At 45.0% G+C, this 18,043-nt stretch overlaps 1 protein-coding gene across 1 annotated transcript in view; it reads right to left on the bottom strand.

Annotated features, from left to right (window-relative positions):
• Window positions 1-18,043, bottom strand: part of DNAH9 (dynein axonemal heavy chain 9) — a 313,352-nt gene that overhangs the window by 154,912 nt on the left and 140,397 nt on the right. Inside the window, exons 36-38 of the mRNA XM_045527160.1 lie at window positions 15,851-16,025; window positions 11,200-11,373; window positions 10,492-10,699 (exon numbers count right to left, since the gene is read on the bottom strand). Of these exons, the coding sequence (XP_045383116.1) occupies window positions 10,492-10,699; window positions 11,200-11,373; window positions 15,851-16,025 (557 nt within the window). The remainder of the gene's footprint in view (window positions 1-10,491; window positions 10,700-11,199; window positions 11,374-15,850; window positions 16,026-18,043) is intronic.

The following is an 18,043-nucleotide window of genomic DNA, read 5'->3' on the forward strand; positions in this document are numbered from 1 at the left end:
TGTGTAAACAACAGCAACGATGACAACAACAGCTATTACTAGATTCAGGTTACAGGACCAGAAAGTAATGTTGAAATTACTAGGCAATAATGGTGACAGTACACGCTAGGCACTGAGCATCTCACTGTGTGCACCATGCTGGGTTTTTACAAACATTAATTATCTCATTTAATCCTTGTAACATCACTGCGAGATTGGTATTACCCATTTTACAGATGAGGGAACTGAGGCTCAGAAGAACTAAGAACTTGACTGAGGCAGGTTACAAACCAGAGCAGTTAAACCTCAAAGCCTAAGCTCCTTCTGTCATGTGGTGGTCCCAGTTCTCTTTGTTTATAGACTAGAAATTGAAGAGTACTCTACTGCACGGAAATCTACAAGTAACTGGATCCCGGGTGGACCTGCCCTCTCTATCTAAGACAGCAAATGTCCATAAAAGCTGAGGTTCCCATCCCAGGGCTGGGCAGAGGCCCCTTCCACTCGGAGGCTCTACAAGAGGAATCACTGGATATTGTGCCAGCAGTGTTCCCAGAGAGTTCATCTTGTAGGGTCTTCCTTGATGGGGAGTAGGAAAAACAGCCTCAGAGAATTTCCCAGATGCTTCCAGTGTCCCGAACGGCTCCCTCTCCTGCCTTCAGGTTTTCTGAAGCATCCAAGTGCCTTTCTGGAGACTAAGCACAGAGACTCCCTTCTGGAGTTGATTCGATTCTTCAATTATCAAACCAAAGGGAAGGAATCAAACAGTACAGTTCCCCAGCATGACAGGGCTTGTTTAGAACAAACTTAAGTAATAGGGTGGAGACATATGTATTTTTTTTTCAGTAAAGCAATCAAATATTTATGGATTGCAAGAACCAACACTTCCTATTACAGCTGGAAGCTCTAAGAACCATCTGATTTCTTCTCTTGAAAAACAAGTTTGTAAACAAGCAGAAAGTGTCAATAGATATATGAAGGTGACAGATAGAAAGACAAGTTCCTTCAAGAAGCTTGAATATTCTAATTTTCTGGTTCTGAGTTAAATTAAGTGTTTCAAATAGGAATTAAATTTAAATTTAATTAGCATCCAATTAACATACACTATCAACCAATTAATCACCCAACACCTTCTTCCTCCCTAAAGATATAACAACGATATGTGAGATCTGTCAAAATGAAAAATAATTAATGGGCTGCAAGGACATGATTTTGAGAATAGTCCTTCTAATAGGAAATTCTCTTCTTCAGAAGACTTGTTTCTCCTCCTTCCAAGGCAATGATATTCAAGTCATAATTCAACCCCTGGAATTAAGCAGACCCTGTAATTTGGGTTGATTAAGCTCTTTCTGCTTTTAAAGGATCGCTGAGGAGAAGACCATGTCAGTCAGCAAGAAGTGGCCTTGGAGGGCACTGGATCATCTCAGACGGAGAGGTTCTCCAGAGAAAGAAAGGCTCCCCAGGAAAGACAGACACATATTTTTTATCCCTTCTTGGCCGAGCTCTGCTGTACGTCACATCTAGGAAGGGGTGATAGTGAGTTTTTCTCTCCCAGGCAGAGCTGGGGGAGGGGAAGTGGGTTTGAGTTTCGGGAAAAATGTTGATGTTGAAGATGCTGGACAAATGGACATGTGAAGACATATGGCCCTCGCCCCAGGTTTCTGAGCTCTGATTGTCATCAGCAAGTCTAGACTCAAGTCTGCACCTGGCCCCGAGGTCATTTTACATTCATACTGAATTTCTGCTTGAGACCCGTACGGAACAGCTTGGGGTTCAGTCATGAGGAGCTGCCGCCCCGCCGGGGTCTGTGTTTTTATTCATGCCATTCCCTGGGCACCATTTCACGGCCATTTTGCACTTGAAGAGCAATTTAATTTTTAAAGTGGTTTCCCATTTGTTATCTCATTCCACCATCTGCACTGCTACTGTCCTGTCCGTGGGCTCCCACCTGGTAACTACACATCCTCCCAAATGGTCGCCCTACTTTTGCCCTAGACCCCCTTCACTACATTCCCAAAACAGCGGACAGCGGTACCTCTGTAAAGTGTCAATCAGATCAGGCCAGGCCCCTGCTCTCAGCCCTCCGGTGGCAGCCCATCGCACTGGGAGCAACGGGCAGTCCGGTTGGACTTCTGCCAACCTTGCATCTCTACTCATCTCTCCTACTGGTTCACACTCTGCCCCAGCCACCGTGTTTCTGTCGTGCTGGTCACTCACTGTCCCCTCTGCCTGAAAGCCTCTTCCAGATGTCAACGCGGTTTGATCCCTCACCTCCATCAGGCATTTATTCACCCAGATGCCATTTTTCCAGTGAGGCCTTCCCTGGTACACTCCTAAAATTAAAATCCCCACCCTTCACCCTCGGTCCTGGCTTCCTTTCTCTTCATAGCACTTATCACCACCTAATATTCTCTATCTTTCACTTCTTGTTTGCTATCCCACCCTCCCCACCGTGGTAGAATCTAAACTCTAAGACGACGGGGATTTTTCTCTGTTTTCTTAGTTACCACAACCCCAGGACCTAGGACATTATTTAGCACATAGTAGAGTGCTCAAAAATCATTTATTAAATTAAGGAATGAACGAATGAGTTTTGTTATTATAAGAAATCCCATGAGACAGGCAAAGAAAGTCTTATCATCCTCACTTTGCAGCTGAGGACACAGAGGCGAAGGCAGGTGGAATACCTTGCTAGAATTAGAATCCAGGTCTTTAGGTGGTAATTCCAATGCTGCTCCATCTCAGCTGATGAGGGAGCCCCTCACATCCTGCCCCCTTCTAGGCTGTCCCTGGCTGTTCAAGTCCCAGTGATTCAGAACTTAGAGCAGTCCCTGGACTTCAGAGCAGTTCATTCATTTATCCGTGGGGCATTACCCGGCTCTGTGGTGAGCATTTGACGGGCATTATATCGTCGACCTCTCACATAGCTCTGTGATATGTCATCATTACTTCTTAGAAACCTTTTAACTGATGAGAACACTGAGGCTTTGAGAAATTAAAAAATTCTACCCAAGGTTATACAGCTGCTAAGTGGCAAAGGCAGGATTTTAACCCAAGTCTTCCTGGCTATGGGACCTCACTGAACCACTGCTTCAAACTACTTCTTAAGCGTTGTAATGACATGGCTCTGCCCTTGAGAAATTCTCGGTTTAGTCAACTCATTGCTTGCATCGTATTTTCGACAGAGGTCATTAATAACTAATCATGTCTTACTTTGCATGACATGATTTGTGTACCTGTTTGAGCTGTTTTCCTTTCATATTATCTAATTTTCATGTGTTAAGACTCTTCAGTTATCTTGTAAGGGCTTTGCATTTATTCTTTGAAAAAATAACATACTTTGCATAATACATATTCATTTTTGAAAGATCCAAAAGCATAGAAAATCATAATAATGAAGGTGAAAATCGCTCACAATTCTATCACCCAGCAGTAAGCGCTACTTTCAATATTTTGGTATATTTTGTTCTAGTCCATTTGTTTTGTTAGCTTTTTTTCCTGTACAAAATCAGAATTACAATGAATATACTGCTTGTATATATTTTTTATTTAATGTATTGTAACCTCTTTATGACAATAAATATCCTCCTAAAACATTTTTTTAATTGCTGCATTGTGTTCCATAATTTGGACATACCAAAACTTATGGAATTATGTCTCTATTGTCTGAAATACATGTTTTCAATTTCATTATGCTGTATTTTGAACCTTCCATAATTCCAAGTAGAATGATGATAAATCTTTGACGGCTCAACTTTGATTTGTATCATCCCCTTTTTTGGAAGTTGTTACGTGGAAGAGAGCCGTCTGTCTGTGACAATGCCAGCACAGTGCTCCTCGGAGGCTGAGCATTTGATTAGATCTGTTAGGGTCCTGTCCAGCCTTAAGCTTTATAATAAACAGGTTACAGAGATTCATTTTACACAAAGTTTCAGACAGCTGAGCCCATATATAATTAGTGTAATTAAACACTCAAATATTTGTTGAGCTAATAATTCAAATCCCAGTTGGATGGGAAGAGAATTCAGGCTTGTAATGAGTGTGATTTTGTCTCTCTGCCTTTGCACTGAAACTGCAAGCCCAGCAAGGCCTTCGCCAAGTTCTTTGCTCCCCCTTTACTGTTTCTAAACTGTCCTGTGTGTTTTTGTGAATTCTTTTATTTTAAAAAAAGTATTTATATTTTCACAAAAATAAGAAGAGACTTAAGGTATTTGAAGAGATCTAAAATAGCCCAATTAAAATAAAGGCTAAATAGGGCTTGAAAAACAATATAGAATAGGAAGAAACTTAATTGGGCCAGTAACCTGGGATGACATAGTTACTGTAACCAAATAAAAATTTATCTCACATTTTCCTTTATGAACTGCTTGCTTGAAAGCTCAGAACTAAATCTGTGTTTAATGATAATGGCCATGTGATCCCAGATTACTGGTACTAATCCACCTTGTCTTTTCTATGAAAACATTTTTGAATTCTAAGAGGTGTTTATCACGGATACTTACAAAAGATATATCAGGCTACAAAATGGTCTGAGATTTTGAAGAAGATATAAAAATAACTTAATATTATCATTTAACCCTTAACAGAACCCAAGGGAGAACCATTAAATTGTAACTCAGTAAAGGGAGTGAAATCAACGCAGCGGGTTTGTGGAGCTCAGAGAGGCTGGTGGATTGGAGGATGAATACAAATCTGTCTCTCCCAACTTGAGAGGTCAGAGTGTTATTAACCTGTGGTTTGTGCATGTGTTGGACAGTAGCCAACTGAAGGCTGAGTTTTTCAATGACTGCTTGAAGGGCCTGTTACATTTACTATTAAACGGAAAGATATCCATGTGCTCTAGATAACAGAGGAATGGAAGGAAAGTTGGCATTCTGTTATGAAAATTAAGATGCATGACTTAGTCTTATCAAAGTGGAAGGCCATTATAGCTTGACGAAATGAGGCAGCTTTGCTTAGGGCAACTTTGAGGGGAGTCCTTAGCATCTCTAAGCTTCCCTGGATCATCTCGTAAAAAAGGGGGCTATCATCAGATCTGTGATGAACACCATTTCCAACCTATTTCTCTTCAGTCATTTTTCAGTGGGGGTGGCCATGGGACACAGTTCTCAACAGTAAAACGTAGGCATAAATTTTTGGAGTTTCTGGAGAGCTAGAATTTCCTGACATGGGCACTAACTCTCCCCTTTATTTGGAATGCAGATGTGATGGCTGGACTAGCAGCCATTCTGCCACCTTGAGGTAACAATAGCCAATATTTTAGCATTGATGTCATAGAGCCACTCATCCAGCATTAGCAACTGCCTATCTTTAGATTTCATGTTGTGTGGGAAAAAAACAAAACAAAACAAAAAAACCTCTGTTTATACCACTAATGTCAGATTTTCTGTTACTTATAGCCAAAAGCATTACTGAAATATTGTCTTATAGGCTGGGGAGGATTAAATGAACTAAAGGGGGTCAAGCCCTTAGCATAAGGGTTGGCACCTTGTAAACACTAAAGAAAGTGTGGGCTGTCTACACGTGGTGGGCTATGAGTGCCTGAAGCACAGTCCTCATTTGTATTTCAAGGATTTCCGAACCTGAGTTTAGAAAAGTACTCAATGGAGACTCCAGAATGAATGTAATTAAAGAGAGGAGAGACGCAGGTATTATCAAACAGCTGCCTCCTCTATAAAGGAACATCTAATTTTGAGAAAAATAGCATCCGATGGGCCAACAGGATAGGTGAGCTGCAAAATATCCCCCTGGAGACCTCTGGGAATTGACCTGCTGGGGGGAGTTATTGCCTATTTGGAAGCTGGAATATTTCTTCCAAAAACATTATTTTTGTTTCAGCATAGTTTATATTAAGCTCTTTTTTCAAACCAAAGAAGTTTGTGGTTTTTTGTTTGTTTTGGCATTTGGGACTTAGAAATTATTGTACAATATAGATTCTTAAATTTGAGGATTTTGTTAATATTATTATAACAGCTTCCATTTACCAAGCACGTATTGTATACTGGGAATCATTCTGAGTGTTTTACATGTTTTATCTTACTATTCAGGAATGAAAAGAATGAACCACTGATACACTCAACAACATGGATAAATCTCAAAATTGTGCGAGTGAAAGAAGCCACACAAAAAAAGAGTGCATATCATGTGATTCCATTATATGAAATTCTAGAAAATACAAACTAATCTGTAGGGACAGAAAATAGATCAATGGATGCCTGGAACAGGGTGGGGAGGGCGGAAGGGATTACAAAGGGACATGAGGAAACTTTTGGAGGTGATGGGTATGCTCATTATTTCAATTTTGTGATAGTTTCATGAGTGTGTAAATTTTTCCAAACTTACCAAATTGTACACCTTAAATATGTAAAGTTTATTGCATGTTAATTATAAATAAATATAGCATTTTTTAAAAAAGGAAAAAAATGTAAACATAACTTATGCTACCTTTCAGTAGGAAGATGGATAAATGAGCTGTGATTTATTCACACAGTGGAATTCCATGCAGCAGAGGAAATGAATGAAATAGATCTGCATGTATTAAACCAATGATTAAAAAAATAAGTTGCCAAAGGAGGGTAGTATGACATATATTTAAAAATTTAGTACACATAACCACATTGTATATTCTACGGGTACATAAATGTGCAAACTTGGAATAATGCACATGAACTTTAGCACTCCAGTTAATAAGGGGCAGGAAGGAGGAAGGGACGGGGAGTGGAGCATTAGCTGTACTTATAGTGCTAAGACCCGTAGCAAAATGACAACATTGCACCATCTGTCAAATCTGGGTAGTGGTACACAGGCATCTGTTATATTATTTTCTGTACTTTTCTGCATGCTCAAAATTTTTCATAATTTGAAAAAAAGTTTAAGTAATTCCCTGTTCCACTCTCAGCATCCAGTTCTCCTTGCCAGGGACAACTGCTGTTACCAGTTTCTCATGTGTCCTTCTGGAGATATTCTAAGTATACACATAAAGTACAGGGGTGTGTGTGTGTCTGTGTGTGTCTTATATCTATGTAAAGTTTTACATATTTTTAAAAAATCATATAAGTGAGTAAATTTTTATATATTTCTTTTAAAACAAGACACAACTTGGAGCACACTATATATACTACTCTACATCTTGTTTTTCTTACTCAACAAAACTTTGGAAATAGTTCCAACTCGGCACATGCAGAATGTCCTCATTCCTTCTGATGCTGCTTAGTAGTATTCCCTCATATGCACAATTAGGCTGTTTCCCACCCTTTGCTGTTACAGACACGTTCTAAACACACAGTTTGCACATCTATCTGGGTGTCCTACCTGTCCTTTAAAGCGGACTATGCCACACTGGGCTGAAAAAAGAGTAACGAATTAATGAAGGGGGCGCAACAGTTTGCCTCTTCATTCAATGACACGAGAGCAGCTGTCTTCTCATGCATCTCCTTTTTAGTATTCTGTTTCCCTCTTTGATATGGCATTTCTGGCTGGCACTTTTCTAGTTGTTGGTGGCTCCCTTTCTTCTGCCATTTTGTTGCTTTTAAAGTAGTTTAAGCTAAGAAGCCAATTAAGATTGTTTGGATTGTGACTAAGGCAAGACAAAGGAGGTTCCCAGTAAGAGAACACAGCACTTCTCGGAGTCGAGGGTCTGAGCTTTACTGCGTGAACTTTTTCCATGTGTGCTGGCTGCTCTGGGCTTCGGTGGGCTCCCCAGTTCCTAGGTCACTCTGGGGAGGGGAGGCTATAGGCAGCTGCTCCCTGCATCCCCCAGTGGGAGAGAGGGGCATGGCTTCGAGGTCTAATGTTATGGAGAAGCCACCAGGGACTAAACAAGAGACAAAAAGTGCCGTGTTCTGGTGCATGGCCCGTGGCAGCAAGAGCCAGTGTTCATCCTGGCTCTATTTGACAGTGTTTTGAGATTTTTAAAAACGATTCTCTGTGTTCTGACAGGAGGGAAGAAGAAAGTCCTGAAGAAACGACAGGTCAACGCAGTGTGAGAAACTCATCTCCTCTTCCTTGGCTATACGTTTTTATCCTCTATTAAAATTTGTTTTTACATTATAAAACCATTTAATAGAGGTCTAGAAAATCACTCCCCTGGAAAACTTGAATTATACTAGTGATAACAGTAATAATTTTGAGTATTTATCGTAGTTTCCAAAGTATTTTCTTACCATGGAGGCACTATAGCCTAGTGGGTAAGAACACAGGCTCTGGAGTCAGACTTTCTGAGGTCTAATCTGGCTCCATTGCTTACTGTGTGGCTTAGGGTAGCTTATTTAACTTCTCTGTGCCTTGGTTCTCATCTATAAAATGGAGGTAATATAAGTACTTATTCACAGGGCTGGACAAGATTAAATAAGTAAAAGAAATATAGAAGTCTGAAATAAGATTAATGATTGACATACACCTGGTGAGTGCTTGATAAATGTCAGTTATTATGACTATTACTAGCATAGTCGTAGTAGCAGTAAGAATTGGGGTGAGCGGGCAGAGCTGATAATCTGATCAGCTGTTGGACTCAAGCACGGCAAAGAAGCATAGATCCTCCCTGGACAAGAAAGAGTAACTGTGTGAGGCAGACTACAGGGAGTTAAGATGAAACCAGCCAGGCACGTGAAGCCTGCGTTATGGCCACTGCCAGGTATGGCTGTGACAGCGCTGGCTTCGATGGGAGGTTCTGTCACTGCAGGGCATGACAGTTTCGAGGTTTCATGAAATAAAGACTAAGCCAGTGGTTTCCTGGAGCTGATTGTTGAAATCAAGAAAATTTCGTGAGAGAATTAAACATGATAATTAGATAAAATTATAATTCAGTAAATTATAATAAAAACAGTAGTAATAAATATTCAAAACTCATCCCATGCTAATTATCTTACTACATTGACCTATCATCTATGCTTTTGAGATGATTTCCCTCCATCGCCTCTGTACAGAGAGGGTGCTTTATCGTGGGGAGCCACAGTACGGCTCCTCCCGACTCCACACTCACTGACGCTGCCCTGGGAGCTTATAGCTGGCTGTGACGGGAATATTCACACCACAAAAATTGGCAAATGCTACAAACCAGGGCTTGATTTTTTTTTTTGAAGACCTAAGAAAATAATAGAGAACAATGTTTGTTAATAGTGCAGATTAAACTTAAACGTATTCCATGCCTGTCGCTGTTACATGGGGAAGAGCACACAGAATCGAAACATGAGTTTTTCAGTATTCAAAAAGATGCCTACATCTTCAGCAAACTAGTAAAGTTCTGACATGTCTTTGGTGTTTCACTTTGTCTCAGTTGTGAACATTCATGTCAGAACCACAGTCGACTGCTGGATTGGAATTGGCACGGGAGTGGATGAAGCCCAGAGGCTGGAGTGAAAACAAGGGTCGGGAAGGGGAGGCGGGGACAGCCTTAACCTCTGTCAGCACCTTCAGGCACTTAACTGCTCTGGGAGGTGGAGGGTGAGCCCCCTGCCCACACGTGGAGCTGGCTGGGCCCTAATCCCGGCAGAGCTGTTGACCCTGCAGAAAGGAGGTGGGAAAGTGAGCTGGTCTCTCCCAGGGGAACTGGGGAAACTAGAGTGCTAGACTCTGGGGTTCACACCAGGCGGGGACACAGGAGGACTGGGTGAAATGGCCCAGGCTGAGCCGGGGTGGTGCAAATGAAGCCTGTTTTGCAAGTCTGCCGGCCTAAGCCCTGAGTGATGTGGGCAGAGATGAAAAGTACGAGGTTCACTTATCACTTACCCATATGCTGAATTCCTTACTTTTAGTGGAGTTTGCATTCCAGGGAGGGGACGCTCTGTAGTGTCACCTGGGAAGGGCCAGGCAGAGTAACAGAGACTGGGGCAGGGCCGCCGCCGTTTGGGAAGTGAGAACAGGGATTCTCCCCAGCCCTGCTTCTCCCTGCCTTTTCTTGGGAGTTGGGCTTGCAGGCTTCTTCAGAAGAGAGCTCTTTTTAGTTCATGTGTTGAGTGTTTCTGAAAAAGGACACCCTGCTCTGAGTGAGCTCAGGATTGAGCACCTCCAGCAGGGAAAGCACCCGCAGTGGGCCCATCTCCACGGGGGAGCCCGGTGTGTACACACCCGGGGACAAGCACACTCCTTGTGAAGTCAGACGACCGGGCGTGTCATGCCAGCCTTGCCACTTGGTGGTGACCTTGGGCAGTCGCATCCTTCTACCTGAGCCTCAGTTTCCTCAGCTATCAGATACCAGGGGTGAATTAAACAATCTCTAGTGACACTTCCAGTGCCAGAGGTCTGCAAGTCCCTGCAAATCTCCCCATGGCTTATACCTCTCTTTGTCACCAAGGTGCTCAGCTGCTGTGTTGAGCACCTTGTCCTCGAGGAAGTTACCAGTCCAGGGAAGAATATGGGGAGAAAGGGTGGCAGCAGAGCTAACGGGTGCTGGAGAGGTGGGACGGAGGTGCATTAAGGGGCGTGGGGCGTGAGGGAAGACGCCTGACCGGCAGAGCTCCAGCTCTGTGTTAGGTGACAGGGCCACCCAGACACCACCCCCGCCCCAGGCCCCCTTACCCTGCAGCATTGCCGACGTGGTGTAGTAGTTGAACGGCACGTTTTTCACCAGGTATTCTTCGGGGTCGAGGCTGGCCAGCTTAGCTCCCACCAGGACGGACTTGCCGGTGCCCGCTGTGCCCACCAGCATGACAGGCCGCCGCCGCTGCAGCAGCCGCTCCATGAAGTAGCACACTCGGATGGTCTCGCTCGTGGGCACCAAACAAGCCTGGAGCGGGAACACATGGGTGTGCCAGGGGTGGGCTCCAGGGAGACGCAGACGCTCCGCAAGATGCTCTGGAGCATTTCAGAAGAGGAGAGCTCCGCAGACAAGTGTGGGTCGGGAGCGTCTCCCTAATCTCCACAGTAGGACCATCCTGGCAACTCACTCCTGGGGCTCCCCCCAGCTGGGCAGGGAGCCTCCCCACCCGCCTCCCCCACTCTTGTCTCCTGCCCTCCAATGTCTCTAGTATATCTTAAAATCTTCTGCCCCAGCTATCTCCTCCTCTCTGCCCTAGGATGCCAGTTGGGTCTGGTATTTAAGTGTCCCAGAGCCTTTGGGGCAGCCTGTGTCTTCATCACACCTGTGGTTTCCTCTGCAAAGGTGTGTAGCTGCGGGTGACTAGTTCCCAGCAAGACCAAACGCTTGGACATTGATACAGGGTTGCTGCTACAGTCACTGCAGATCTTTTGGGACAACTGTACCTCCTTGGCCACTCAGCCACTCACCTGCAAGGGCATCTCGGGATCAAATTCAAACTGGGAGATGAGCTTGGACCAAGGCTCGAACTTCTTGGTCTCTGGGTCTATGTAATAGTCAAAGACGGTCCCCTGGGAAGGAAACTTGACGGTCTTGAACTCGGTCAGCCACCATTTGCTGAACTCTGCCCGGTAGTCCACAAGCTGCAGAAACAAAGTAGGTCAGGGGACAAGGTCCTCCAGCACTCAGACAGATGGTCGGGGCAGGGACACAAAATGCTCCTGCCCCTGCAGGCCCGCTGGGTGGACCAGCTCCCCGGAGGATCAGCCCTGACAAGGCCCACGGTACAGGGCCACTCTGGAGCAGGCACAGGTGCCCTGGCCTGGCCACGCGGCTGAGCCGTCCTGGCATCGGCACATCTTACGGCCATTGGAGGATGGAGAGGGCCGAGGGGGCAGGGCGTGAGAACACGGAGGACGGTGGGAACCCATGGCCACAGGACGGGCAAGTGTGGCCCTGGAACTCTGAGGAGACAGACCCACCACCCCATCTTCCTAGATGCCGGGGACTCCGAGCCCCTTCCGGGAAGGCCATCTGGGATGGATGGAGCAGAATGGCGACTGTGGACACGGGGTTGGGGGGCACAGTGTGGTCGAGTGAGAAGGGTCTTAGCAGGGAAATCAGGTATGTGACCACAGGCAAATCCCTTCTCTCTGTGCCTCAGTTTCCTCATCTATAAAACAAGCATCCTAGAAAAGATTTCCATGTTCCTTCCAAGAGCTAAAATTCTACAATCTAGGAGCAGCAGGAGAGACAAAGCTCTGCTGGTCTTTCTGAGGAAGGACTAGGTAGAGTCATGTATTTCACATGCAAACACGTTGGACCATGAGCCCTTTAAGGATAGGGCTGCGCACACAGTGTACTCACACTATTAATATCTTATTGTGTCCAAGTCAACACACATGCGCGCACACACACACACACAACATACCTATTGCCATCAGCAACCCTCTGAAAGAGCAAACACATAGAACTAAGAAAAATCCTAAAAATAAAAGAGACCCAGATTGGGCATTTTAGGAAAGTTCGTGGAAGGCAGGACAAAGTTGGAGTTCAAAGTCTGGAAGGACCAGGAGCTGGGTGCCTGGTGACAAATCTGAACTCTGAAGAAAGGCCACTTCTCATTTTGCTGTTGATTAAGTAAGTAGGATTGAAATCTTTTGCTTTAAAATGAGAACAGAAATAGGCCCTAAGATAAGGACAGATCCGTTTGCTGTTCTCATTCTGATTTGAATTTAGATCAAAGGAACATTGTACCTTCCTAATATTGTTCTCCCCAATCAGAAGCCTCAGGGAAGCCCCCGTTTTTTAACTCATGGATAAAATTCTTGAAGACCTTTTACTTTCTATAAAAATATAGTATTATTATAGGTTTCTATGGAAACTCTGAGCTGAGGGCCACACCTGGAAAGAACACAGTGTGGACCTTCTTTGTTCCTCACCCTCGATTCCACCTTCAAGCTACCTGGTCAATTTCTCAACTGAGCCGTTGGCAGGGCGACACTGTCATGCTCCTCTGTAATCTGGGGCTCGGTCTCACTTCCCACTATATGTGGACACTGCAGAGACAAGGCGACCTCCGCTGGGCCAACCCAATGGTCCTTTCCCCATTCAGCTCTGTGGGCATCTGTTCAGCGTGGACCGGAATGAAAAGGCTCCTCCTGAAATTCACATCTCCTTTTGGATTCCGACAGTTCCCTGTTCCTCCTCTGCTTTTGACCTGATGACACTAAGAATTTATTGTCATACTGTAGTGGAGTTGGGGACCCAATTTCACTGCATTTGATCTTCATAGTTCTCTAAATTACCCTGGCTTGTTAAAATGATCCCTATTTTATATATGAAAAGACAGAACTGGGAGTTGAACCCAGGTTTTCAGTCTTGCCATCTGGTGTTCTCACTACCTCGTGCTTCTGAGATCATTTTCTGTGAGGGCTGCAAAGTATACAGCCAGGACCATTTTTTTTTTTTAATAGGAACTTCTACTCAGGTATAGCCTCTGTTTTGTATTTCTGTTTTGCTTTATTGACAGCTTTTTAAATGTAAGCACCCTTGGTGTTCCTGATGCGAATATTTTGGCCAAATTCCTACTTTCCAATTTACGGCACTATTTTTGGTGTTTAGTTTTAATGCGGGCTCTGTAGGGATCTCGAGCATTCCCTGCTGGTAAAAGCTTTCTCCCTTGTCCTCTCCCCGTGTGTCAGCATGGCCGCCTGTAGCTCCAAGTGCTCCAGAGCCCGGGATACCTGGAGGGATGCTTTCTCCAGGGCTTTTAAAAAGAGTTGAGTGGATTTAAATTTTTCTATATAGAAATTGACCGAGTATCTCCATCCTGAAACCCCACTGCCTGCTCCACACTAGCATGGGAGAGGAGCCCAGCGGTGTCTGTCTGACATTTATTTCACTAGCTGAAAGGTCAGAGACTGCATTTGACAGAAAGCAATCACCTCTGCATTCGGGATGTCTGTGCCTTCCAGCCGGGTCTCACCCATCCTGCTGAACTCTTCACACCCTTGCCTCAAGGGGGAAATGTAAAGCTGTCAAAGAAGCAGTCTGCGGCGAAGCTCCCACGGCTGCAGAACAGACAGCACAAAACTCCCAGCTGTCAAACTCCTGGTAAAAGCATCCCCCTGCCCTTGGACATTTCCCTTCTTCTCCCAGGACATCTGGCTTTGGGGAGGGAGTGGAGAAAGGCACCCTTCCTGGGAGACTGCGGGGGCTGCTTTCTGAATTTGGACCACCAAAGAACACGTTAGGGAGTGATGGAAGGTAGAATAAAAAAGAAACTCATTGCTAATTCTTTTTGTCCCAGCTTACTTCCGTTTTGGAATCCTAGAACGTGGCTTTGCCTTGGGAGGCTGAAAGTTTTTGCTTTTCTTTGAGAGAGGCTCACAATCAACCCAGGCCAGAAAGAGTAAATCGTAACTCTCCAACAGTTGCAGTTTAATCTGATCTCCCTGTCGTGAGAGAGACACCAGATTCTAGCTATAAAACTGAATGTTTAGCTAGGAGAATATTAATAATAAGCACATATGGGTTGTTCTAAGTGCTTTGCACGTATTTATGCTAAGGAATTACAACAGTCCTTGTTCACTTAATCTTAGGAACTGGGACCACCATCATCCTCTGCACACACGGAGAAAATAAGGTAGAGAGAGGTTAAGTTACTAGCCCAAGGTCCCCCAGATAATAGTGGTAGTTACAATTCAAATCCATAGTCCACCTTCTTTTAAATTTTTATTTTGCTTTTCTTCAGTCTTTTAAAAACCACTTTATTGTGGCATGACTAATACACAAAATCTATGCATATTGAATGTGTACAGCTTGATGGATTTGAAGATAAGTATACACCTCTGAAACCATCACACAAAACCACCTCATTTTTTCTATGCATAAAACCTATCACCTTCAAAGTTCAAACCCATCACTGCCCTTTTATTTATTATTGCTATTATTATTGTTATTGTTTTGTGGTAAGAACACTTAACATAAAATCTCCCCTCTTAGCACATTTCTTTAGAGGAGAAGGAAATCTTGCCATTTGCAACAACATGATGACCCTGGAGGACATTATGCTAAGTGAAATAAGCCAGGCACAGAAGGACAAATGCTACATGATACCACTTATATGAGGAATCTAAAATAGTCAAATTCATAGAAGAGAGAGGAATGGTAGCTGCCAGGGGTTGGGGAGAGAGGAAATGGGAGGTATCAAAGGGTACAAAGTTGTGGTTATACAAGATGCATAAGTCCAAGGTGAATAAATCTTCTCTCTAGCATAGCACCTGTAGTTAACAATAGTCGATTGTATACTTAAAAATTTTCTAACAGAATCCACATTCTTAATGTCTATATGATAGTGCCTGATAGCTAGAGTTAGTTATAAGAGACTGGCTTGCATAATATTGAATATGTTGTTTCTAGATAAAAATATCTTTTATTTGGAGGAAAATAAGTAAAGAAAAAGGCTGGGGATACAGGAAGGGTAAAGGGATAAGGTACCAAGATATTACAAGTCAACATCCCCACCCCCAAACAACATGAAGCCACAGCAGTCAACACCAGTCAACACCATGAGATCAATTCTGCTTTGGTTTCCCACTCCCCAGATGCCAATTAACCTTTGGTCCAACCTTCTCTGGACAGCTCTGTGTTTCAGGGGTATGGAGAAATTATGGTTAACTCTGGCCTGGTACGTAGGGGTATAACCTTGTTCTGGAAGATTTTTAGAAGGCTAAAGGGATTCCTTCCCCTCAAGCTTCTACAGCAGAGCATCCTTCCACCTCTCTCTATGAAACACACCTCATCTAGCAAAGTAGTGTGCATAGACCAGGGATGTTCAAACTCAAACACTATACAACTCTCCAAGAAATCAGAGATATGTTCACTAACTCAAAAAGCAACAGCTCCAAACACACCACGGCCTCATCAGTCTCACTCCATGTGACCCTTCGAGGGGGTCTAATGTCTGTAGCGGAGTAATAGGCAGATAACTAAACAGTTTGCTGCTTTCCAGTTAGCTCTGACAGCTAGCTGTCCTGTCTTCCAAGTCTTTGCGGGAGGATCAGTGTTACTGCTGCAGAATTCAACACGGGTGCAGAACTCAGCAAATTTCCTTACCTGATCTTGGACCATAGCTCCGCCGAGAGCCCAGATGGCAGCAAACACGAAATAAAGCTCATAGATTTCCCTGGGGCAGTCCACGGGGATGTCTTCCTTGGTCAGGAGACACTCCAAAAGGTGACATACCATCTGAACCATGCTCTGTTCTGGGATTGGAATGATCTTCTTAAATCTGCAAAGAGAGATCAGGATGTGCCCGGAAACACAGAACAGATCCCATTCTAGAGGCAATGTTGGAAGCCACTCGGTTTCAGTGAACTCGTGACTTGTTGAGTTCTTTGGGATTACGGAGACCACAGGGCTGCTTAAACCTTTGCTCTCATCAGCTATTCTTGGGCTGGCTTCCTTTGTAGGGGAGTAAGGGCCTGAGCCCTCCTGAGAGGTCCCTTTCCTCTGCCACCCTCCCCTGCCCTCCCTTCTCTCTACATCCTTGGGGAATGTAGGCAGCTGTAACAAAACAAGTCAATACCTCACTTGTTCACTCTTTTCACAATTTCTTCAATTGCCAAAAGACACCTAAAATGGCAATTTGGGTGCAACTCTGAGGTCCACCCTTTCACTTCTTCACCCCAGAGGTTTTCCTCCAACTTAAACACACTGAAAACATGTTTTCTGGGGCCAGAGTCTTATCAGGGGAGTCAGGACAGATGGTTATTTTATGCAATCATGATTAACTGAAGAGTGTTCCTCATCTGAAAATACACCTCTGGGACTTTGCCCTGGCCTGGCATTTGTACTTTTCATTTTGGCTTTAGAGGTCTTAACTGAAAGGCAGATATCAAGAGAGGCACAAAAGACATCCTGTGCCCAGGGGAGCAGGAGTGTGCACATGTGCCCACAGTCACACACACACACACACACACACACACACACACACACACACACACACACACACTTCTGTCCTTGGGTACCATCATCATGCCATGTGTATACCCAGTGTACACCACCTACCCACACACTCAATGCATATTGTCACCTCCCAGAGGTGATGTGCTCACAGGCTGCACGGAGGCAGAGTCACTCTCCCAAGATGTGCAGCCCCGTCAACGCACACCAGCACTGGGCCTTGGAGTTGCATGGCATGCCATTCTCATCAGTGTTTTGCATTTTCTGGGGCCAGAAAACATGTTTCTGCTTGTTTTTAACCTAGTTGCAATCTCTACAACACCGTGGCATGGTCTACTAGCCCAGGCATTACTTCCATGAGTCACGAGAAGACAGACTCCTTGATGGGCTGTCTCTATTTGTTTGGCGCATATTTGTAACAAACTGACACTGATAAAATGGATCTATCTCAGGCTCAGTGCTGGATGAGGCACCAAGACAACACGTGCCAACAGCCCTTATGTTCCAAAAAGAGATTCCAGACAACCTGGGTGGGACTTGCCAAGGGTTTTGTGACCCGGCCTGTCACCCTCTCAAGGGTACAGAGGATCCAAGTGGGAGACGCTGAAGGGGCTGGAGATCAGCTTTCAGGATACTGGAGAGAGCTCTGGGTGTACCGGGTGCCTCTTTTATAGGGAAGGCAGCTGCTCTGCCCTAACAGCTGGAGAAAGGGGCTCCGCTAGGACCACTCTGATCGAGTGCAAGACCCACGCCCGGAAAACGCTAAGGAGACTCTGCGTCTCACAGTGGAGTGTCAAGAGGTGCCTTGCTGGGGCAGCCTGTGCTCTAGTTTGTCAAAGCAAAGGAGGGGCAGGTCTTTCCTGGGATCCAGGTGTGGGCTGCGGCCTAAGGGGTTGTCCCAGTGCTGGCTTAGGGGCCGCCTGGCTGGGGGAGGCGGATGGGGCTTGTGTGAGCAGCAGTACATGACTGGCTAAGGACAGTCAGTTGCTTTCTTCAAGAATGGCAGATGGGAGGTCTCCAGTGACAAAGGAGGGGTCCAAGGAGCTCCCAAAGCTCCCACAGAGCTCAAGTCAGATTGCGAGACCTGCCACAGTCTGGGCAATGAGGCCACACCAGTTCCAAAGAGGAAACGGCCTCTCCCGGCCCTTCCTCTCTTCTCTCTGAGCCCCTGCAGCCCTGAGGGGTCAGAAGCCGCAGGCAGGGAGTAGGCCGCGCCCCTTCCCCACTGCGGACCTGAGCTTCGGGGTAGGGCAGAAGCTTCCAGGGCACCTGGAGTTTGCTTCTTTAGATCTTCCCTGGACTGCCACATGCGAGTGTGTGTATGACTGTGTGACTAGAGGTGAT

This window comes from Lemur catta, chromosome 15 (genome assembly GCF_020740605.2).
Source record: "Lemur catta isolate mLemCat1 chromosome 15, mLemCat1.pri, whole genome shotgun sequence".
Taxonomy (NCBI): Eukaryota; Metazoa; Chordata; class Mammalia; order Primates; family Lemuridae; genus Lemur; species Lemur catta.